General features: G+C 44.8%; 1 protein-coding gene across 2 annotated transcripts in view; it reads left to right on the top strand.

Annotated features, from left to right (window-relative positions):
• The first annotated feature begins 3593 nt into the window (after positions 1-3593).
• Positions 3594-24190, top strand: part of OSCP1 (organic solute carrier partner 1) — a 185467-nt gene continuing 164870 nt past the window's right edge. Inside the window, exons 1-2 of one of the 2 annotated variants that reach the window (XM_069622632.1) lie at positions 3594-3787; positions 12157-12186. In XM_069622632.1, coding sequence (XP_069478733.1) covers positions 3676-3787; positions 12157-12186 — 142 coding nt within the window. In that variant the 5' untranslated portion in view covers positions 3594-3675. The remainder of the gene's footprint in view (positions 3788-12156; positions 12187-24190) is intronic. The other variant, XM_069622633.1, reaches the window with a different exon arrangement.

Here is a 24190-nt window from a genome sequence, read left to right as displayed (position 1 = left end):
AGGTAGGGCCTGCGGGTGTAGCCAGCACATGGGGCAAGGGTACTAGGCCTCGAGTGTGTCCACGTGCACCCACACGCTCACCTGAGTGTCCGATGGTAGGGGTGAAACTGTGGGGCCTCTTCTCCAGTGAGGTGGTTTCCGTGGTGAGGGCCTGTGGTCCAGGAGGGAGGGCGTGGGCGAGATCGCCGGCACGCGGGTCTTCGCTAGGGCCCTGCAGCTTTATGGGGCCTGCTGCACACTCCCAACGTTGTCGCAGCAGCAGGTTGGCGTCGGCCAGGGGCAGGCGCGGGCGTGCCTGTGTAGGTGTGGAGGAGGAGGCTCAGCGGGTCGGCAACCGCCTGAGCGAATCCGGCGGATTGCCGTATAGCGCGCTGGAGGAGGAGGAGTAGGAGGAGGAGGCTTGCTGGGTCTCCCGCAGCACGAGCGTGGATGCGGCAGATTGCCACTGGAGGAGGGCTCCGGTGTGCAGGAGAAATCCTCGTCGCCAAATGTTACCTAGGGATCTAGGCCTAATGAAGGACGCACACACGGAGGGAATGGAGGAACGCATACATGCCAACATTCTGTGACCAAAAATCTGTAGGAATCTTAAAGTTTCAAAAATAGTCAGGCGAGGAGCTAATGATAGGAATTGGGCGCGTCAGCAGCCCATTGCCCATTGTCATTGGATGAGCCCGCCGCCGCGGGTGCATTCAATGACAATGAGGCACCTGCCACGCCTTCTGCCATCACGCCAGCTCGGGGGAGCCCTTGAAAGACTCGCCAGAGTTGACGTAGTGGGGGGCTAATGGTGCCTTTTGTGAAAGGCACTCACGGCGGAGGGGCGCCCTTAGCCCACCGCCGTGGGCGCCTTTTACATCAAAGGCCTGCATGCTGTGCCTTCTCCCACTACGCCAGCTCGGGGAAGTCCTTGAAAGACTCCCCTGAGCTGGCGTGGTGGGGGGCTAATGGCGCCTTTGGCCAAAGGCACCCGCGGTGGAGGGGCGCTTTTAGCCCACCGCCGTGGGTGCCTTTGACATTAAAAGCCTGCATGCTGCGCCTTCTCCCGCTACGCCAGCTCGGGGAAGTCCTTGAAAGACTCTGAGTTGGCGTGGTGGGGGGCTAATGGCGCCTTTTGCCAAAGGCACCCGCGGCGGAGGGGCGCTTTTAGCCCACCGCATTGGATGCCTTTGACATTAACAGCCTGCATGCCGCGCCTTCTCCCGCTACGCCAGCTCGGGGAAGTCCTTGAAAGACTCCCCCGAGTTGGCGTGGTGGGGGGCTAATGGCGCCTTTGACCAAAGACACCCGCGGTGGATGGGCACTTTTAGCCCACCGCCGTGGGTGCCTTTGACATTAAAAGCCTGCATGCTGCACCTTCTCCCGCTAGGCCAGCTCGGGGAAGTCCTTGAAAGACTCCCCGAATTGGCATGGTGGGGGGCTAAGGGCACCTTTTGCCAAAGGCACCCGCGGCGGAGGGGTGCCTTTAGCCCACCGCCGTGGGTGCCTTTGACATTAAAAGCTGCATGCTGCACCTTCTCCCGCTACGCCAGCTCGGGGAAGTCCTTGAAAGACTCCGAGTTGGCGTGGTGGGGGGCTAATGGCGCCTTTTGCCAAAGGCACCCGCGGCGGAGGGGCGCTTTTAGCCCACCGCCGTGGGTGCCTTTGACATTAAAAGCCTGCATGCCGCGCATTCTCCCAGTATGCCAGCTCGGGGAAGTCCTTGAAAGACTCCCCCGAGTTGGCGTGGTGGGGGGCTAATGGCGCCTTTTGCCAAAGGCACCCGCGGCCGAGGGGCGCTTTTAGCCCACCGCCGTGGGTGCCTTTGACATTAACAGCCTGCATGCCACGCCTTCTCCCGCTACGCCAGCTCGGGGAAGTCCTTGAAAGACTCCCCCGAGTTGGCGTGGTGGGGGGCTAATGGCGCCTTTTGCCAAAGGCACCCGCGGCCGAGGGGTGCCTTTAGCCCACCGCCGTGGGTGCCTTTGACATTAAAAGCTGCATGCTGCGCCTTCTCCCGCTACGCCAGCTCGTGGAAGTCCTTGAAAGACTCTGAGTTCTAGTGGTGGGGGGCTAATGGCGCCTTTTGCCAAAGGCACCCGCGGCGGAGGGGCGCTTTTAGCCCACCGCCGTGGGTGCCTTTGACATTAAAAGCCTGCATGCCGCGCATTCTCCCGGTATGCCAGCTCGGGGAAGTCCTTGAAAGACTCCCCCGAGTTGGCGTGGTGGGGGGCTAATGGCGCCTTTTGCCAAAGGCACCCGCGGCCGAGGGGCGCTTTTAGCCCACCGCCGTGGGTGCCTTTGACATTAACAGCCTGCATGCCGCGCATTCTCCCGGTATGCCAGATCGGGGGAGCCCTTGAAAGACTCCCCCGAGCTGGCGTGGGCAAAAAAAAAAAAAAATGTTTAAAAAAAAATACTTTTTTTTTTTTTTTTTACAAAAAAAAATCGGTATTTGGTGTTAAAAAATCGGTAGGCGGTAGGACTGCTTCAAAAGCGGTATCCTACCGCCTAAATCGGTAGGGTTGGCAAGTATGGGAACGTCTTTATTCCTTTTTCAACAACGTAGTAACTGGCGCTTCCCGTGCACATTTCCCAGAACCCCTTTCTCCCTCGCCAGGCTCCGCCTCCCCAACGGCGGGGGCCCGAGAGTATTAACTCCTCAAACCCCGGGTAACACTGTGCCCCACACTTCCCTCCCACCCTAGCATTATCCCTTCCGCCTGGCACTCCCTCCCCCTACTCACTCCCTTCCCCACTTCTTGTTACTGCACTTGCATGATCCGACTGGTACAAGACCCAGTAAGACCATTGCTGGAGACTCCTGATTTTTTGATGCAAAATATTGCTAATAATTTAATCCCCAGTGCAATCCTACTGGGAAATTCCTGTCTCGTGTTTTCTGTCGCAAAATCTCCCTCCCAGGTGCTTGAGAATTTGGCATGTATGTGTATAGGTACTTTATAAACACCCAATAAATAAATATAAGTAGCAAACCCCACCGGACACCACTCTGTCAGCCTCCAACAGCTGGAACAACTGCTCTAACTGTTCCTCTCAAAGCATAACATTCCTCTGCACCATTCCATATTCTATCACAGCACACACCTACTTCATTCCATCCATGCATGCATTCTAACAAGCTGACTACACATACATTTTTCGGGATTTAATTATATGGTTTTAATCTATATTACCTAGTCTTCTTTAACTGGGATGAAAGATATTAAACTGAAACAATCTACTCATTTTTTGAAAACTATTCATTTTTTGAAAACAACCTAACTTATAACTCTATAATGTCTGCCACCTACTAGCACAAATGAAAACCCTTTTTGAGAAATAATGTGCCAATCCAATTCAAAATTGGAAGGCTCTTCCATTGCGAGGTGCATATTTCCAATCTAAAAGGACCTCCAGTTTATAGCAATAGTGTAAATCTCAATTCAACATGGCCGCTTTGTGTGTATGAATGACGTCACTGCAAGCGCCGCCATATTGACGTACTGTTAACACGCCCTGGGCCTGTCAGAGAAGGCGTTCGCTGATTGGTTCTTCCTCTTTGTTGTCCTGGCAACGGCGCTGCGGCGTCTGAGAGGAGGAGGCCGAGCCATCCATTCTTCCTTCCGCCGGCGCCGCTGTCTCCCCGACCGCCACTGTTTTCTCTCGGACGCCGGGGGATCCAATAACACAGTCATGTCCCTGCGCACGCTGCCGCTGCTCTTCATTAACCTGGGCGGGGAGATGCTCTACATCCTGGACCAGAGACTGCGGGCCCAGAGCATCCCGGGGGACAAGGCCCGGAAAGGTGACCGCCCTACACCACAGCCGAGCCCAAGCAAAGGGTGTAGATGTGCCTGGGGCAAGGACCAGAAACGGCCACCCTGAACCCCACCATAGCTTCCTACACAAATAACAACCTGCTCTACTAACAGTGTAGTCCTTTTGCAACACTAGTCGCCTCTTGCAGTCATAAGCTGCAGAGCATCGCAGGGGGCAGCACCGTGCACCCCACCCCACCCTCTGCTTAAAATGTATGGAGGCCATCTCGGCGGCAATGGTAGGGAGAGGACCCCAGCACCCCATCACAGCCCACTTCCCGAATAACAGCCCCGTTCTCCACATTAGAGTCGCCCTCGCCCCATCGCATTGCGCATGCAAAAAATCTAAGGCTGCAAAGAACCCCAGGGGCCAAGGCTCTGGAAAAGGTTCCTCTTCGCAACTCAACCCCCATGCACTCGATCACATGTCCCATTCCTCAAAGCAACAGCTGAATAGAATCTCTAGGGACCAAGACAGAAATAGATTCCCCCGCCCTTTCCCCCCGGCCTATCATTGAGTGTAATCACCTAGAAAGGTAAGCCCAATCACACAATGTTGCCTGACCCCTGCATTACCCCACACATGGCCTTGTCTGCATTTCCCTTGCCACGTTCATCATTGCAGGGAGCAGAGACCCCTGAGAACAAGACCCAGAAAGTGAATGCAGATCTTCCACCGGCTCCTATGCACCCCACCACATGCGTGGCAATTGTAGGCATGCTGCCACCAAAGGAATATGACCACCAAAGGAATACGACTTGCAAAGGCATACCCACCCTCCCTGTATCATGGGAATAAAGCCAACGAGGGTTGCCTTTCATCCTTCCTAGGTCGATAAATGAGCACCACACACCGTGAGTAATAATAAGCAGCACTCAGATACCTCACGGTTCGTAGTGCTATATAAATGCTACATTATTATTTTTATTATAAGAAAAAGAGTATCCCTAAAGACAATGCTGGAAAGGTGCTTCACCTGTTAAAAAATATCACACTTGGTTTCCTGGCAATGCTATCATGGAATGATGCAGAGCAGCCTGTACAATTTTATTATTGGCATTTATACTTTATGTGAAGTGCTTTTATCCAAGGCACTTCACATAAAAACAATGGTACAATAAAATAAAAGAAGCCTAACGGATGAGTGAAGCATGCATATATTGAGGAGGCAGCCAAGATATAAACAAGACCATTCAAACGAGAATGAACAAAGGTTTGTAATACTAGCTTAGCAGTGAAAAAAGTAAGTAAATGGCAAATCTTTTTGCTATTGTAATTTGGCATGCGACAAGATCGAGCAACAACAAGGATTTGATATGAGTAAGAGAAGAATCGACAATAAACCCAAGATTACAGGCTGAGAAAGATAAGGGTATCTGAATAAGAGGAAATGAAATAAATGAAGGTCGAGATATAACAGGTATAGCAGCAAAGGTTAAGATCTCCGTCTTATTAGGATTAAGATTTAGAAACTGAGCCGCCACCCCGGATTTATTGGCCTGTAGACATCGCGGTACCTGTTGATCCAACACATCAGTAAAAGAAGGGTAATAAAAGAAAATGTGGGTGTTAGCCGCATAAAAGTGAACTTGAAAACCAAAAATCAATGAAACCAAAGGAATAGTATACCGTGTAAATCCAAAGGGGGCAAGAATGGTTCAATATCACAAAGTATTCTCCACACAGGCACTCCGAAGTCACAAATACCACAAAAGGTTGACTGATCAGAAGAGACTACCCACATTGGCAGAGAGCCTCCTATAAAGAACAGCTAGGAAATGTGAAGCAAGCACTTTAGCACTCTGCCAACAACAACACAAAAAGACAAACGCATCATGTAGAGCAAGGCGCTTTTGTTAAAGGGCCTCACGACATAATACCTTAACGTCTTAACTGCCTTTAAAACAGCCTTCATTCATCAAAATACATATATGAACAGGACCACACACCCAGGACAACCACAGAGCATGCAAATAACAAGTCAAGAAAATATGCTATATCGCTATTTTCACAGCTTCTCTGGCCACTATCATCTACACCACCCTATCGTATCACTCCTCCCAGGAGGATATGCTATCCATGGGATCCGTAATTTAATGACTCCCTCTGGTGACGTTTCCATGCCAACAACTAATACTCGGAAGGTTACCAGCCTACAGGCACACCCTTTATGATTAGTATACATTAATATACTCACAATGGAATCTTTCCCTGGGGAATGAGACTGGTTTGTACTGAAATACTTCCTGCACTGCTCTAGTTCCGTGTAACATCTACGTGGGGATTTTCTATTTCTGAAGTGTCTTGAATCGAGTTAGATCAGAATTGGGGGAACGTTGTCAACGCACGTACAAATCTATAACCAAGCCTACCGATTCACCACTCCTCTGCTTGCCCACTGATTCATTTGAATGGTTTTGATTTAGCTGTGTTTTCTTGTTTTTTCAGTTGCAGGTTTGTTCTGCTTTTTACTTCTTTCCCAGATTCCGAATTCTATGTCAGGGTGAAATTAAGGAACTGTGGCTCATAACACACATAATTAATTCCAGAATTTCCTTATGTCATCCTGAACATGTGGGCAACACTGATTTCAAGTACATCTGTGGGCCAGTATCTACGTCATTGCGACCGAAAATCCTTAGGCATAGAGACTTGCTCAAGTGCAGAGGGACATGGGTTGTTGTTCTTGTGATATATTGGCATCATAGCTGAAACATCTGGTGGTCGGTCGGTTTCTGAAATGTTGATACATTGTCTCCCTACTGAAATCAGAAGCAACTTCTGAGTATGGAAAAATCAGAATGAATTGGACAAAACAAGAGCCCAACTAGAAGCATAAGAGAGAGGGTGATGAAACATAGCAGACGGTTGGATTGAGCAGTACATTGGTGAAAAGGGTAACAGATATGGAAGGGAGATGGAAGACAGTGAAAATGCTCTACCATCAGTATCCTTTTTATTTTCTATGTGCTATGCCACCATCTTTTAACACTCCACCAATACACATTATATTGAATTTTATGAAAGCTTAAGCAAAGCCAAACATCCATCCAGGAAGACGCCAATACACCTTACTGAGCACTGCATAGACCCCACATTTTGGAGAATAGTGACAACCCTACACTCTGCCAGGATGACCAGATCTGGTGTGCAACCACTGTGATTACATGAGTTTAGGTGGCAATGACACATTCTGCGCATGCAGAACTGTAAATCTTGTCTGTGTGTATTTGGCATGTAAGCCACACCAGGCTGTGCAACATACTAAACTTACTCAAAAGGTAGCTTTATCCCAATGCAGTTTACGCATGCACCCTGCTTTACCAACTAAAAGTCCATACATTTAAATGTTGTGTTTATTCACTGCATCTCTTTAACTCCTCCACCGAGTTAGCTCTGTGTAGAATTATGTTTCTATTATCGGGAAGCATTGATTTAATGGAATGGACTAAGGACTCCACCTCTATGGTGGGCGTTAGCATAAAACCCAGTTAGAACATTGGTTTAAACCTGCATCACAAGCCTTCAGCCAATCGGAACACCTTAATTGAGCAACACACACATCCATAGTGTTCTGCCCTTTTTAATCACTGGTATACAGACCATTCTATGCAACCTCTTTAGTCTATGGCCAGACATCCCAACAGCCATCACCCGATCGTCTCTAGGTTTACTTTCAGTCGGGTGTTCTCCATCCTGGTGTTGGAGAGGAGGCATAAATATGTGGTTGGACGGTAATTTGCATAACTGAAATATTATCTGCAGATGATTAATTTAGGTTTATTAGGGTGCACATAATTTGGCCCCTTTATTTTTCCAATTTTGTTTGTGTTAATTTAAAGGGTTCTATTGTATTTGGAGGCTTGCGCCAGTCCCAAGTTGCACATGCATTTTGCCTCCGCCCTAGAGTTTTACTGCGGTCTGGGGCCCTCTACATCTTTAAGGAAAGGTGTGTAACAAATGATTATGCTATGAAGCCCTGCTTATACAGACTCCCTGCTTCTCGCTGGTCTTCCTGTAAAAGGGAAAGTTTGCAAGTGGGTCAATATTAACATGTTGCCATGCTTTACATAGAACAAAATGTAGATATGATGGAATTTACTGGAAAATGCACCATCCTGCGCTTTATGGGCCTTATGTGTGCTGGGCATAGTTCCTGGGTAGAGTAAACATAAGTGTCTTTGTTAAGAGGTGCTACAAGAAATAATCATACAATGGTAAAAATAACTTCTCGATTCCCAGACTGAAGCCCGTAAAACGTTGATGCTAGTTAAAATTGATCCTGATGTGTTCATACACTAATACTTAATACGCTGTACAAATTTCCATATATACTAAATGTATGGGAAAATCGGTTCCGAAGCAACATCTGGAAGAAAAGCGCACACACACATTCATACTCGCTCTCAAACTATTATTTTTGTTTTTCTGCATTTTGTTGATCCCTTTCCACATTCCAAAATGCTATAAATTGGTATATTCTTAATTCTTGAAGTTAACCATCTGAAACATTCCTGATTGGAGTTATGGAATGTTTGCAAGTTTTGCATTCATTTAGAATATCAATTTTTAAAAAAACAAAAAAGGCACTTTTAATGCACCCTGTCCCTTTTTCCACGCTACTCTCCTGCTCCTTTGTCCTTTTAGTCTTGTAGTTTATTTTAAATGCCTCTTTTAATGATTTACAACAGAGGACATATAGCCAAGTTCACCCTGAACATACACGATGGTATAAATGTGCAGATTTAAGATGATTGTATTGTAGTAGTCATTTATATTACGTCTTTGCCCATTTGTAGAGACTTAGGAGGGCTATATAGGCTCTGGTAATGCAACCCAAGAGCTCGGGCATGTGGATGGGTGCAGAGGGAGGTGACAACAAAGCGCTAGTGCAGCAGAGTCGATATGTACCCAGATAGACGTAAATTTGTCATAGGTATTCACTGTATTCTAATGGCAGAGGTGTTGAGGCGAGTCTGGTGTTTCAGTGCGAAGCAGTTATGGGACCAGCTAGACCGAATATATCATAGTCAAAGCTGTGTTCTCTAGTGGATGGGTAGCCGGGCCTATGGCAGAGGTCCACCGAAGTGGTGCATTTATACATATCTTCAGCTCAGATGGAGCTTAATCTTTGGTGTTGCTGTGTCATCTCGACTGTGGGGAAGAAAAAAGCCAGCTACCTTTTTTTAAACTTTCCTAGGCCCTATGGACAGGCTACCCATAAGTCTACCAAGTGCAATAGACGGACTGTCTTTGAACTACTTTCTAAGCGGGTCCGACAGGCTAACATAGAAATAAGAATAATGCAGTTCTCTAAGCGCAATAGACAGACTACCTTTATGGTCTTACTACATATCTACCAAGCTCTATAAATACTAAACGAGGAGTTAACTAAGTGTGATCCCAAGAATCCCTACATATAGCCACTGTGTGTTACAATGGCTCACCTATGGAGTTATAAGTGCGATCGAGGGTTACCAACGTATATCTTCAAGCGTCATGGGCAGGCTAAAACATTTTAAGGTGTAAATGCTCTAAGTGTAACATCTACGTTCCTGCATGTGCTTTGTTCTAAGTTCAATGCATTGCTACCTGCATATCTGGGTACCATCCTACGGCTTTCCTTACAGAAATTGTAAGCATATAGGTGGGGTAATATCTAGAAGCTGTTAGGTCCAGAACCAAGGCCCAGGAGCAGTGAGAGGCTATCCTGACAGATCTTTAAGCACAGAAGGGGCAATCGTAATACATCTTCTAAGTGCAATTAGCAGTTTGTCCTCAAAGGACTTCAGGCCCATTGTGCCAGTCCTCCCTGTGATCTTCAGAGTGCTGGGAACATCATCATAAACATTTTAAACATAAAACGTGCTTAATACAGTACTGGATGTTATCCCGCTGGATTGCATCCTATTTTAGACAGATTAGCAAAATGAAGCCTGACGTGATGAGATTTTCTCAGGATCACAGTGTTTGTTCAAGTATGTACTCTAGGATTGGAGTTCAAGATATCACAGCCGATACTTGACCACATCTCCTAATTCCAAACAGTCTAACTCACCCAATTGTGTATATCAGTAGCTCATCATAGTGGTTTTATTCCCAGTATAACTGCACAAAATCAATCGAAGACAGTGTTTGATTATGTTCTTGTGATTAACCTTAATTTTTGAAAGAGATATTGGCTGAGGTGGATTAATTTGTTCTCTGCCATGGTCGTATGTGACCATTAAAATATATAATCATTTGTCTTTTGTGTGTTGGTGTATCTGAACGGACATAGCTCAAGTCATACGATTCACTGTTGAGCTGCCATTACAGTCTAGAGTATGGCTTCTCATGACAGAAGTGCATTTGATCAACTGTGACTCCAAGGTCTATTTTACTGGCCCTACGTTGGGATATCAATGTTTTTGATAAACATGAAAAGGTGGAAGGTTGACCTAGTGGGGACAGATTTAGGCATGCAAATATCTGCTTTGTACAGCATTTGTGGGCTGTCGTCCTATTAGAACATGCTCTCCACTTATTGGCCAATCAGAATGCTTGAAATGGGCTCTCACTGGAAAAAGAGGCCTGCTCTTCACAGCTCTGATTGACATGATGTAGCAATGGTTGAGCAGTCTATCTGCATTTCAAAAAGCTTCTGCTGTAGTTGGTTATAACACACAACACAAGCGGTCAATGTAACCTTGCCTAGTAGATATTTCAGGCCAATAGTTTGTAGCCTTATTGTAAACTGAAGCAAGGAGTGGGGGGATTTGATGCCAACTTTGGAGCATGTTCTTTATTGTAGGATGTTCTTATGACATCATGGACCAAGGCATAAAATAAGTAGTGGCGTATAGCAATTTTCTATGCAATTCTGAAGGTTTGCTAATTAAATTGACACTTGTATAGCACAACTAGCTATTTAAATTGCCCTGTTCAGTGGAAACACAGCTCACCCTGCAGTCCTCTAAAGCCCTCAGGGCTCTTTGCACGCTTTTTGCTTTGCTCACTCCAAGTTCAAAGGGGCTAACAGTGAGAGTGCAGCAGAAATCATCTCCTACTTTTACTAAGCCAACTATATCCTGTTTGATAACAACCAGTATGTGTTCGTTTTCTTTTTAAACACACATTCCAATCCATTCCTAAAAATGTAAGTTCATACATAATGCATAATGACAGTATTGCTATATAATGCTGTTTTGTTCCTCATTTTAGTCTTGGGTACAAATAACGTCTGGTGCCGTAGAAAATATCAGCACAAAATTGCTAATCAAATAATTTTGTTTGCTAATCAAGTACGTTTTTGATTAGCAAACTCTGCAAATCAATTTTTGAAAACTAATTTATGCCTTGTGGACCATGGTCATCATTGGAGAGAGACCCTTGGCTTCAACATGGGACCTCTAACCTGGGTAGCAGTCCAGTATTGGGTAGTAGTACCGAGTTTAGTGTTTACTGATGCTAGTGTGGATCTTTTGCTAGGACCGATGTAAGTAAACCTATCCCAATAAAAGAAAATTTTCATACGTAGATACAAATGTGTATTATTGAGAATTTATTAAACTGGGGGAGCTGGGTGTTTGTACTGATAATATCTCAAATGAGATCATGTGCTGACATCAATGTTTTGTTCCCTAAAGACAAGATTGAAAGAAAACATTGAGCCACTGTGGGTGTTAGTCACAGAATGCCTACTTGTATTGATTTGTGATCCTTTTCAATCCCAATGCTAAAACAGTGGTGTCTGATAGAAACACAGCCCTCTTGTCAAACTGAAAGTTTTCTTAAAGGGCTGTGCAATGCACTATTTTGAAAAATGTCTGTATTTTATTTGTCTGGAGGTATTGCGAATTGATCACAGTTGATTGCATCAGACCAAGGTAGTTATGCTTGTCTCTGTACACAGAAATTATTTGGAGTGGGAGCACATGAAGGAAATCTTAAGTCTAAATGTCTTGAGATTTAAAAAAAGAAACTTTTCACCAAGATATAGTGAGAGGTTGTTGGCTAGTGCCGCAAGTGAAGCCTTACCCAAGGGGTATAAAGGGTTATTCGTGAGAATTCAGGAGCACCCTGATTGGTTGGTCCTACAGGATTCTCCAACCCAAGCTTGAGGGGACCACAACTCCAACAGAAGGGGTTTGGGGATCATGGGAAGGTCTTCATATCTTGGTTTGCCAGGTGGCAGTGGGTGTCAGTGATTGATTGTGGTCCTTTGTGAATAGAGTTTTTAAGGGATGTTGGGGGAGGGAGGGAGAATGATTGAACCAGATAGGCAGAGGGAATGAGGCATAATAAAGAAAAATGACGAGATTGTTCTGCTATTTTTCTTGAAACCGCTTTGTTTGTTTTATATGCTTCGTGTAGATGAATGGACAGATGGGGACAGGAAACGAGGTACTGTAACCCTTCAGCTGCATGCCATAGATCAAGAAACACATGTACATCGACTCGCCATGATGCTTAGATCCCTATAGGCTGCAGCGCGGTAGCCCTAGTAATCGCTAGTGCCAGAGCCACGATTTGTTCATGTTAAAGGATAGTTGTACCACGCACAATCCCCACTGGAGTGGTCCCCTGGCCTTCTGGCGGATCTGAAAGAAAGGGGGGTAGGTTAGGGGCATGTTAATAGGGAAAAGTTTGGAGAGGAACAAGGGAGCTGTGATGTACCTTTGGCAGCTTCAGTTCGGTTAACACCATTTGCTGAGATTTCTGGTGTGGTATCTGGTCTAAGTCCGTTGTGTGCTGTTGTCTGAAGGTTTGTGTGGTGTGTTGGTTGCGTTTTGGTGAAGTGCGTGCGGATTGCTGCGGTTTAAGAGATGTGGTTGTGTTTAGTTGGAGTGTGAGAGGTGTGTGAGGAGTGGTGAGGTTTTTAGAAGTTTTGTGGGGTCGGTTAGTAGCCTTGTAATTTGGAGAAATGCACATTCCTATTGTGTCTTTGGCGATTTAGACATGGTTGTCTTCCTTTCAGTGAATAAGTTTCAGCATGATAAGGCTGTCTCCCATCCCTCTGTCATTATGTTAACTTAGCTGGTCTTTGCATTTCTATCTTTGTATTTGGCCAGCTCCTACATCCCAGTTTGTGGATTGATCTGCTTGTGACCTCCGCCCGTACACTACACCTGTCTGAGTGGGTGAGGGTGGTAGTTGCTACTTTGTGTTAGGCATGTTTGCTATTGTTCTGTCCAGATGGGGTTGTTGCTCGTGTTGTGTTCCACCTATCATTGTCTCGCTTGTTCTTTTAGGAGTTTCCCTTAGTGGGTCCTAGGTCTTGTCTGCGCCGTCATATATTCTTTCAGCCTGTTCTTTGTATTTCCTGTTGGATTGTTTCAGTTGTTTCCTTCTGGTTTCAAGGTGTTGAAGAGCCAGGTTTTTAGTAGTTTACTAAATTTTAGATGATCTTTGGAATATCTTATTCCTTCCGGAGGTTGTTCCAGGTTTTTGCGGCTAGGTCGGAGAAAGAGGTGCCTCCTAGTCTTTTCCTGACGTATGGTTTAGGTTCCAGGCGGATTTCATTGCTAGATCTCAGGATTCTTGTTGGTATGTAGATTATTTTCTTTTGTAGGAACTCTGCTCCCATTCCGTTGATTGCCCTGTGTGTTATGCACATTTTTTAATGTGTTCCAATGTTGGAAGCCAATTTAGCATTTCTAGTGCTGGAGTGATGTGATCTCTTCTAGATATTTTGAGGAGGAGTCTAGCTGCTGCAATTTGGATGTGTTGTCATTTCTTCAGGAGGTGTTCTGGCATCCCAAGGTAGAGGCTGTTTGCGTAGTCGATTCTTGACATGATGAGGGCGACAATTGTCAGTGTTTTGTGGGTGAAGGAGAGGAAAGGTAGGATTCTTTTTGTTGAGTGTAGGAGGAAGAAGCATTTCTTAATTATCGCGTTTACTTGTGGTTCTAAGGTTGGAACGTTGTCCATTAGGCCTCCCAGGGTTTTTTACTACCTTAGATGGTGTGGGCGCGATTCCCAGTTCAATCGGCCAGGGAATTGAAGTGTTGTTCTCTTGGTTTTTGGATATAATCATGATTTCTGTCTTTCCTGGGTTGATTTTTAGGATGTTGGAGTTCATCCAGTCATAGATCTCTTTCAGACATTCTGATAGAGTTGAGTGATCTGCTTGTGTATCTTCTATTTTGTAGATGTTTTGAGTGTCGCTTGCGTAGTTGTACCATGTAATGTAGAATTTTTTTTGAAGATTTTGATTAACAGCGTCTGGTAGATGTTGAAGTATAGTTGTGCTAGTGAGGATCCTTGTGGTACTCCACAGTCGTTAACTTGTGGAGTAGATTTAAAGGGTTTTATCTATACAGTTTCTGTTCTGTTTGCTAGGAATGATTTAATCCAGAGTAGTGCCATGACCGTTCTATCTTCTAATCTTTTGATGTCATGGCTAACTGTGTCGAAAGCTGCCGAGAGGTCGAGCAGAATCAGGGCCGAGGTTGTGGTGGGAGTCTGCATTTGTTTTTAGGTCATCCCAGATGGATAGGAGTGCCGATTCTGTTCCTCTTGCAGGTCTGAAGGTGACTTGTGCTTGGTCTAGCAACTGGTGTTTTTCTACTTGTTCTTGGGTTAGCTTGTATACGTATGTTTCTAGGAGTTTTGCCGGGTAGGGAATGTTTGAAATCGGCCTGTAGTTGGAGAGATCTTCCACGTCACCACTTGTGTTCTTTAGAAGAGGTTTGATATATACTGATTTGAAGGATCGTGGTGCGGTCCCTGTCGCGAGCGATAGATCCAAGAGATTTCTGTAATATTTGGATGGCTTCCTTGCATGAGGATTGATTTGTAGATGTCAGGGGGGCTGGGATCCATAGTCGATCCTGCTTTCATGCTATGTTTTACCAGCTTGACGAATGTCTCTACTGATATTTCCGGGCAGTTTTGGAGTTTGTGCTCTGGCTCCTTGCTGGGTCCGGTTGGTTGAGTGTTGGGGTTCGTTGGTGTGTTTTGTATGATTTGTCATATGTCGTGGATTTTGTTTTTGAAATGGTCTGCCAGGTTGTTGCATAGTTTCTGTGAGGGTATTGGACTGTTGTCGCAACCTGGTGGGTTTCTCATTTCGTTTATGATGTTCAACATTTCTTTTTGTGTGGGGTGGCTTTGGTGATTCTGTCATCCTAGTTCTTTTTATTTGCCTTTTTTAATTTCCTTCTTCTACCATCGGATTTGTCTCTGGAACTGGGTTTTCTTATCTTGGTCATATTTATTCCTCCATTCTCGTTCCAGCTTATTGTTCTTTTTCATGGTGTTTAGTAGTGGGGTGAAACATTTTGCCATTTCTCTTTTTCTTGAGCTGGTAAATGGTTTTCCCGGGGAGATGTTTTCAATTGTATCAGCAATCCATTTATTGAGTAGCTCAGTTTTCCCGTCTAGGTCTGCCTTCTCCAGTTCTGCCGTTGAAGGTTTGGTCAGATCCAGTTGTTCTATGAGACGGTCTTCCAGTTTTTTTTGTGGGGGTTGGGAGCTTGAGGGGCTGGATGGAAGCTTTGGTTGCTAGCCCGATCACAGATGGAATGATTAGATGGTCGCTCCAACGTATTTGTATCAGTGGTGATATGTTCTTTTTCTTGGCGAAGATTGCGTCAAGGGTGTGTCCTGCAGAGTGTGTTGCCCTTTGACCAGCTGGTGTAGTTTCATGGCTGTAAGTTGCCCGATTAGTGAGTTTTGAGAGTTGGCGTGTTTTTCTTCTAACCAAATGTTAAAGTCCCCAAGTATTATCGGATTCTCATGTTGAATCGCTATGTTGGTGATGGCTTCTATGAAGCTGTCGACGAAGGTTGCATCGTATGTCGGTGGTCTGTAAACCAGTATAAATTTAATGTTTGTTTTTGGATTGGCTGATAGGTGTAAGTGTAAGACCATGGATTCGCAATTCACAATGTTTAGAGGTTCGTCTGTGTTTCTGAGGTGTTCTCTGAATGCTATTGCGAGGCCTCCTCCTTTTTTATTTGGAGGGTTCCAATATTTTATTTTGTTGATTACAAATGTTTTTGAGTATTTCTATTAAGAATATGGACAATATGCTCCCCAGTTGCATTCCCACACATTTTATGACTTCTCCTGTTCTGAGGTTCTCTCCATGGCCTTTCTTGCCACTGTCGATAAATGACAGTAAGCACTGTGCAAGCAAATGTGTTTTCCTGGTATCCTCATTTAAGGGACGTAGGAAGCGGGTTCCCATTACAACCGTGATAGACTGCATCGTGAGGTTTATCAGTGGGAATAGGGGGAAACACAGTAATGAAAAATAAAACGAACTGTCTGAGCATGAGTTTGACCGATCAAAGTAAGATTAGCATTTTGCCCGTAAGGGTACCAGGTTCCAGGTGTTATGTCAGGTTGTGCTGTGGTCCTCTTGCAGCAAGCATAGTTTAGCTGTCTGTGTGCTTGAGAATCATAGCATGTTACCCATTGGCTTATGCTGACTGGGGTGGTTTGAGATATATTTAGGACCCCTGGGTCAGTAGGCACGGTGGGTCACACAGTAGTTTTTTAATATGATCCTGTGTTGGGTTAGCAGCCAACAGACAGGTGCAAGTGATATATAGACGCTTGTGGTGGTCCTGTTAGCAGCCCTGTTTTGGACAAGTTGTATGTGACGAATAGCATATATGGATAACCCAAGACATAGCACACGTCAGTAATCGAGGCATGACCGTACCAGGCTTCAAACCACCTCGATTCTGTGGCCTTGGTCCAAGAAAAGGAGGCTACGGCTTAATAAGTGTAGTCGAAAGTGAGCATTCTGGGTAATTGGCATAAGTTGGGTAATGAAGCATAGCTTAGCATCCAGGATAAGGCATGGGCTTTTGACTTCAGCAGAAAGTAAAATATCCCTCCATGGAAATAAGTCACTCAGTGTCAGTTCAGAGGTACTAAATAATAAAAAATGTTGGCCCAGAGTCAACTGGTTTCCTGTGCGTTCTCTGGTAAGCTCAATTATTCTATAGGAATCGCCTTTCAGGCGGTTCCCTTTTGGCACATCTGATTTGTATTACCCCCCTTCTGTATTCCTTCACAAATGGTTGACGATTATTTTGCTAGTTGATAAAAGTTAATGCCAAGAACCATGCTTGGCGGGATGGCTTAAAATAGATGTTTCACATAAAGCTGTAAAGGAACTCTGATGCCTTTTAAGGCAAGTCCAGCCGCCTTGAGTCTAATTATGATATATGCGGCATGTTTGCACTCTAAAAGTACTGTGTTGCCCCCTTAAAATCCTGGGCAGATCATAGGGCCCCTGAGGTTCATGGGTGAAAATACAACTGAGGATATTCCTTTTTTGGTTAATTTATTCCAAGTCCTTTAGAACTTTGTTTTTACGTAAGAGCTATGTTTGAGCCGTGATTAGTTCTCCATGTGCCTGGAGGGACACCGCACCTTACTAAGGATGCCCAACGAGGCAAAAACGGGTTTCTGAGGCTGATGTTGGTACTCTTGTTCAGAGGAGAAGTTCCTGCCATTTTAGTTCTGCGCTGTCCTGGTGGGCGGGATGAAACTCGTGCACAAATGGATATTTCTCCTCTGGAAAGGCACAAGGACCTAAAACATGACTAGATCCCTCTGAGACGGCACCGTCCCATAGAACAGGGTCCATCAAGCATGATAATTCCTATACAGAAGTAAGGCCCCATCCGCATAGTCAACGCCATTAAGCTTATATGTACAGGCTTGACTCCATAATTCACCTTTTTAAACACGGCCTATGAGTCGCTTCCCCAGATCTTCACTAGTAGTGGCAGAAAGCTGTGGGTAAATGGATTGGCATTCAGAAAGAGTAAAAGTAGATCTTTATTTTAGTTAGGCCCCACTCGTGCCTTTTTTCTCTCCAATTATACTTTTTGTGTACCCTTCCTAACTGTCAAATTTGCTCACATTCATAGGTCTAACTTTGTGTGTCCGTTTACATGAACCGAACTGCGCGTTTCCTTGAACTTTTCACTTTAGTCTAGTTTGCCTTCAGTAATTGTACTGGTGCACAATCCAACCTGTTGAATTTTCATGAGATTATTATTTTTCCAGGCCTCAAAGTGTGCCCTCGCCACTAGTCATTGGCTAGTGATAATGGACTCTTGGCTAATAAGACATGGTGTCCTGTGGGTATGTGCAGAATTGAGGAGGGAGAGTGACTTTTTAGGCCGAGCTAGTAACTTGAAATGTTTATCCATGCTGTCTCCCATTTTCCTCCCCTGCATCCTTCCCTCTGCTCACTGTAAATCTGTTGGGTTCCTATGCATGTGTTTATGACCTTTACAGAGGTCAGTGCACATATGTATGCTGCCTGAGGCCCTGCGACCCTAAAGAGCCCCACGACCAACAATGTGCCCATATTTACTGCTATTAGGTCCAATCTGGCCTCCTCCGCTGGTGGCGCAATAGACTGTGATTTCATATTGCCTTGTGGTAGAACCGGCCCATGGCTGTAGAGAATGAAGCTCACTAGTGAATATAGCTGGTGAACATTCTGATGTAAGGTCATTTTCTAATTTAGAAAACATAAAGCCCTAGCAGAAATCGATAATAGTGGGTCTAAATGACCATATTTTGGGAGCTAGTGCAAAATATTTCCCAATTTTTTTTCTTGTACTGCCACTATGGTGCCATAGTAGATAACAATTACCTTCCGCCTAGGCCTGGGGTCTGCATCATTCGGCTTTCCATATGTTTTTATAATGGCGATTGAAATTGAGTGGAATAATCTTTCGCCTCCGCGTCTTTAATAGAATCATGATTTTCTGTAACGAATGTATGGAAAATCTGTATTCTATGTCAAGACTCGGAGGTTCAGGTTATGCTCGTTTAAATCTTACTTACCACCAATGACACTACTTGTTCTACCGGTCTAAAATAAACATTCTTAAACGATTCCTCATTAGACCAGTCAGCCGCCTTCAAAATATATTCTAGGCGGGCTCCTGCCATGAAGGCAGACAACGCCATAGCACCCCTTGTGGAATGTGCCCCAAACTGACCTACATCTATACCTGCCTCTGCCATGCACCACCTTACCCATCTACACAAGGTGGCTGATGCTACCACTTTAAAAGGCTTCCTAATAGCTATCAGCAATTGATATTCCCCATTAGGTCTCACCCTATTCACTCTGTCATCATACACTTTCAAGCATCTAATTGGACACAATTTAGGTTCACCCAGAAAAGCCATATACTCAACCGATTTAATGTTTGTCTTTGTTCTCTTCTCTATATAAAATACTACTTCAGAAGGTGAAAAGGATTTCCTATTTACCTCTAAAGCCTTCACATCAGACACTCTCTTGCATGAAATCAAACATAACAAAATAGTTAACTTGGCCCACAGTGCTTTCCTAGACAAATACTCATTGTCTGGCCAAGTCTCAAACATCTTTAATACCACACTCACATCCCACAAATGAGAATATTTAGGTGTGGATGGTCTCATGCATCTGATCCCTTTCAGGAGCCTACATACCAGAGGGTGCTCACCTTCCGGCCTACCATCAATGTACACATGACCTGCCGATATCGCCGATCTATAATTGTTAATGGTCCTGTAAGGCTTTGCCTGCGCCACCTGTGCTGCTAAAAAAATCACTATGTGAACTACATCTGTTTGTATGGGATCAACCTTCCTCTCCATACACCAATTACTCCATGCCACTCTATAAGCCTTCCCGGTAGCTGGGGCACATGACTCTGATAAACTCCTGATCCGTCTCTGAAAGTCCTGTCTTAGACCAATTTTTCCTGAAATAGCCCATGTTATCAGGTTCAAATTCCCAGACCTCACCAATGGGTGAGTTTCTCCTGATGGATTTAACAATATGACCTCTCTGCGTGGCAACAGAATTGGAGCCTCAAGACAACTCCAGTAGGTCTGGAAACCAAGCCTGACCTCTCCAGTCTGGTGTCACTAGAACCACCGTAGCTTCTTGTCGCCTGACTTGCGCCACTGTGAGCGCTATCATGGGGAACGGAGGGAAAGCATATTCTCTTGCTGGTCCCCAAACCTGGAGAAATGCTGTCACTTCCGGATCCGGTCTCCAGCTGTAAAATCTGGAGATCTTCCTGTTCAATCTGGACGCGAACAGATCTGTCTGACACAGACCTATGTGACGCATTATCTCCTGGAATACTGAGTTGTCCAGTTGCCAATCGCTGGAGTCCCTCAAGTATCTCGAATTCCAATCTGCTACCAGATTGAGATCTCCTGACAGGTGTTCCGCTTTCACACTGACTCCCTTTTGGAGGCATATCTGCCAAAACTCTTTGGCTATCTCTGTCAGCATCTTCAATCTCGTTCTGCCCAGTCGATTTATACATCTGACTGCTGAAACATTGTCCATCTTTAATAGAATGGCACCATTCATTCCTTCCCGAGTCCAACACTGGACTGCGAAGGATCCCGCCAGAAGCTCCAGACAGTTGATGTGCAGACCCAGCTCCTCGCTCGACCATCTCCCCCCGCCCCCCGTCGATTGGGCTCCACATCTGGCTCCCCATCCTCATCGACTGCCATCCGACTCTATCACCAGGTCCGGGGATGAGCCAAATATCGCCCTGCCATTCCATGCCTCCATGTGGTAGTACCACCATTCCAGTTCCAACTTCGCCTCCTGGGACATAACCACCTTCTGTTCATAAGATAGACCTCTCCTGAGATGATCTATCTTCAGCCTCTTCAGTGCTCTCTAGTGCAGAGGTCCTGGAAATATCGGCTGAATTGATGATGGCAGATGACCTACCAATCTCGCTATTTCCCTCAATGAAATCTCCTGTTTTGTCATCATACATTTTATCTCCTTCTTTATTGAATTCACTTTCCCTAATGGGAGTTTGAGCGAACCCTGTGTTGTCTGTAACTGAAGCCTAGGAATTCCATTTCCTTCACTGGCTCTAATTCCGATTTCTCCCAGTTTATCAAAAACCCCAGTTGCTGTAACAAAACTCTAGTAGAGCAGGTTCGGATAACTACAATCTCCTTGTCCAGACACATTAGGCAGATATCGTCCAGATAAATAATCATCCTGGTCCCCTGCTCTCTCAGGTATCTTACCACAGGTTTCAACAACTTGGTGAAACACCATGGAGCTGACGCCAGACCAAACGGAAGACATTTGAACTCCCATTTCTGTCCTTTCCATACAAACTACAATAGCCTCCTCTGATCCCTTTCAATCGGAATCGTTAAGTATGCATCTCTGAGCTCTATCCTTGCCAACCAATCTCCCTTCTAGAGGACATCTCTTAAACGATTAATCCCTTCCATCTTGAAGTGTCCGTACACTAGGAAATAATTAAATCCTTTTAGATTTATCACTGGTCTTGCCTTGTTTTTCCCATTCACTAAAAAACAGGTTGCTTATGAAACCTCCCAGACCTTCTGAAGCTGGACCTATTGCGTTTTTTTCCTTGAGTAGCTCTACTTCTCTGTCTAGAAGTTCTTCGTCCTGTCTGCTGAACCTTATCTGCCTTGGCAACCTTACCTGGTTCTCGCCAGAACTCCAACTGGAAACCTCGCACAGTCTGTCTCAGCCACGCATCTGAGGACAACTCCTCCCATTTTTCTATGTGTAACTCCACTCTCCCTCCTTCCTGAGGAATACTCACATCCGCCTTTCCTACTGCTTTTACTTCTCTCACCTGAATTATTCTGTTGCTGTTGTCTACCATTGCTCCTCCAATCCCTACCCCTGCCTCTTCCCCTGAAAGGGAAGAAGGGGTTCGACCTTCGGTCTTCTTGCTTCCAATTTCATCTGTCTCTATTGGGCCCTCTATATTTGCCACGGCTGGCCGAGCGGCCCCTTCCTCCTGCAGCCCTGTCAAAAACGTTCACCCAAAAATGTTTTTCAATGAAGATTGGGCTCTGTCCATAGACACATATGTGCTGGCAAACTTTGCCATATCCTTAATAAACAGGTCGCCAAAGAGCTTGCCCTTCGCAGCCATCGCCTGATCTGATGTCGCCATTTCACCTAGCCTGGTGCGTAGTTTCATTAAAATGGACCTCCTCCTCTCAGTGGCCAGTGTGCTGTATAAGCGTTACCTAACAGGCAAAGGGTCCTCTGGGCCCAACCAACCACAATGTGCAGATCCATGGGCTCCTTCTTAGCTTTTGCTTCCTCCACCATCTGCCAGAATTTTGTAATCGGCCCCAACATGTCCAACAATTTATCCTGACAGGACCTCCAAGACCTGGCAATGCCTCTCTTCACACAAGGTTGGGATTATAAACCAGGTGGGACTACAACCTTCAGTGAGTAGAATGACACATATATGTACACGTTTACCCCAACATGTTCGGGGTCTTGCATTTAACTGTCAGTTACATGCTCTAGTTACCAGTTTAGCACATACAGACTCTCTTCAAAACTGGCAGGGTCACAAGTTTTGTCTGCCTTTGATTCAGGCTGTTCCCAATAGCCACAGGAGGCTGTGTGCGAGATGTGCTTAACATGAACGCAGGATGCTATTCCATGTATGTCCGCTACACATGCACTGGCGCGCTTTCCTTCTTTGTAAGCTGCGCTTCCAAAATCGCTTCTCTATCGCAACGTGGATTCTCTATTGAGCGCACAGCTACTCGCTGGTCACGATTTTCAACACGGTAAGCCTGCTCCTCATGGTTTACATACAGCAGGAGAGTTCACTAGAGTCTCTGTGAGCTTACTGTTATACTGTTCTACACATTTCTTTATTGTAAAAACTTTCATTTGGGAACGCGTATTACAATCAGCTGGAGAAAATGACTTACGGCGTCAGGAATTCATAATCAGTGTTTTCCACGACTGCAGTATAAGGTACAGCTAGACTAAAATTTATATAAAAAATATTTACATTTAGGATTTTGTACACACTGCTCCATTTTGTTCTTCCAGGCATTCTGGCTCATGTGTATATTTATCCTGTTTCCTCTAGTCACTGTAGCTTGTTTCTGGCTGCTTTCTTTGCAGTCGTATCACCGTGACGTTTGGCATGTTTACTTCCCAGCGCAGTCTATGATGGGTTCTGGCTGAAACTACAGTTCTTTGCCCTATATTTAGCCCTAGTTCAGGTAATTATGCCTCTCCTGATCTGGGCTATTATTTAGGTTGCTTTACACCGGCATGTTTTTCAACATACTATATGTTAGGGAAGATGGGGTAACAAGGTAGCATGCTCACTACTACACCCTTTACCATTTAATGATTATATAATTTGTTTTGGATGGCCCTTCTGCCATTTCTTGTTCTTCCTGCTTGAAGCTTATAAGGTGATTCTCACTGTATGTTGGGCATGACTTTCAGATAAGTCCAAAGTGCGGTTATTCACCTTATTTATGCACTACTGCATATCTTTCCCTGTGGATCATGGAAGTAATTTTACCCTTTTGGACATTGGTTTCTTACACATTCACATTTGGTGTCTTTCTTCTAGCTTCTAGCTCCCTCTATCCGCTATTTTTAGTTTTAATTATTAGTGGTGTTGGGCGCAACTTGGAAAACTAGAGACTTCTACTGTTCTTTTTTCCTATGATTTGCCCCTCGTTAGTTTTTTATTTTATGATTAATTCTTTTTTCTTCATTTTAGGGGCATTACTCTTACATATCTGACCTCCAGTCCTGAGGAAGGCGGTTTGTTTAAGATCAACACGCCGAAACGTATTAGACCACGCCTGGTTGACTTTTTTTAGCACCAAGTTGTGGGCCTTATGCCTGTGAATGCAAGGACAGGCTTTATACGTAGACCCTGGCAGACTTGTAAGAAACAGTGGACTAGTGCCTATATATGAACCAGTTTACACCAGCCACGGACCCCAAATTCTACAATAAACAACAATTTAATATTTTTTTGAAATTTTGAATCATACACTTCTGGACTTGTGAAACGGAAGTTGGGTTGAAATTGAGCTATTTAACAATATTCTTCACCATCGTAGACAAATCCAACCTATATGGTTGGTAGTGAAACTGTATGCTTAATGTAAAGCCTTTTTATTCTTTTCACTGTTTTTGTGTTTCTTTTACTGTTTTTTATGTTTTGTTTGTTGACACTTAATCACTAACTGTCTTGTTGCTCTATGTAATATGCTTTAAATTGAGCTTGTTTTAAAAGAACATTGTTACATATTTTGTAAAATGTTGCTGAGGTTTTGTATAAAAGATTGATTGATTTATGTTTTGTAGCAAATGACAAGTGCTTTGGAGTTTTTTTTCTGGTCAGGCCTTATCTTGAGGCAAGAAACAAAATTGAGTGCAATGATCCAGACACTGGGATACATTTTGGTTTAATATATACATGTGATGTTATTTTGAATATTTGGAGAACACCAGGACACCATCTGGGAATATTGATTAATACACCCAGTCAGGAGTGATCTTTGATCTCACATTTTTTGCGTCCCCCCTCTTTAATGTTGTTCAGAGAAAATCAGG

This window comes from Ambystoma mexicanum, chromosome 11 (assembly GCF_040938575.1).
Source record: "Ambystoma mexicanum isolate Mex_15411 chromosome 11, UKY_AmexF1_1, whole genome shotgun sequence".
Classification (NCBI taxonomy): Eukaryota; Metazoa; Chordata; class Amphibia; order Caudata; family Ambystomatidae; genus Ambystoma; species Ambystoma mexicanum.
This window is presented reverse-complemented; position numbering and strand designations above follow the sequence as displayed.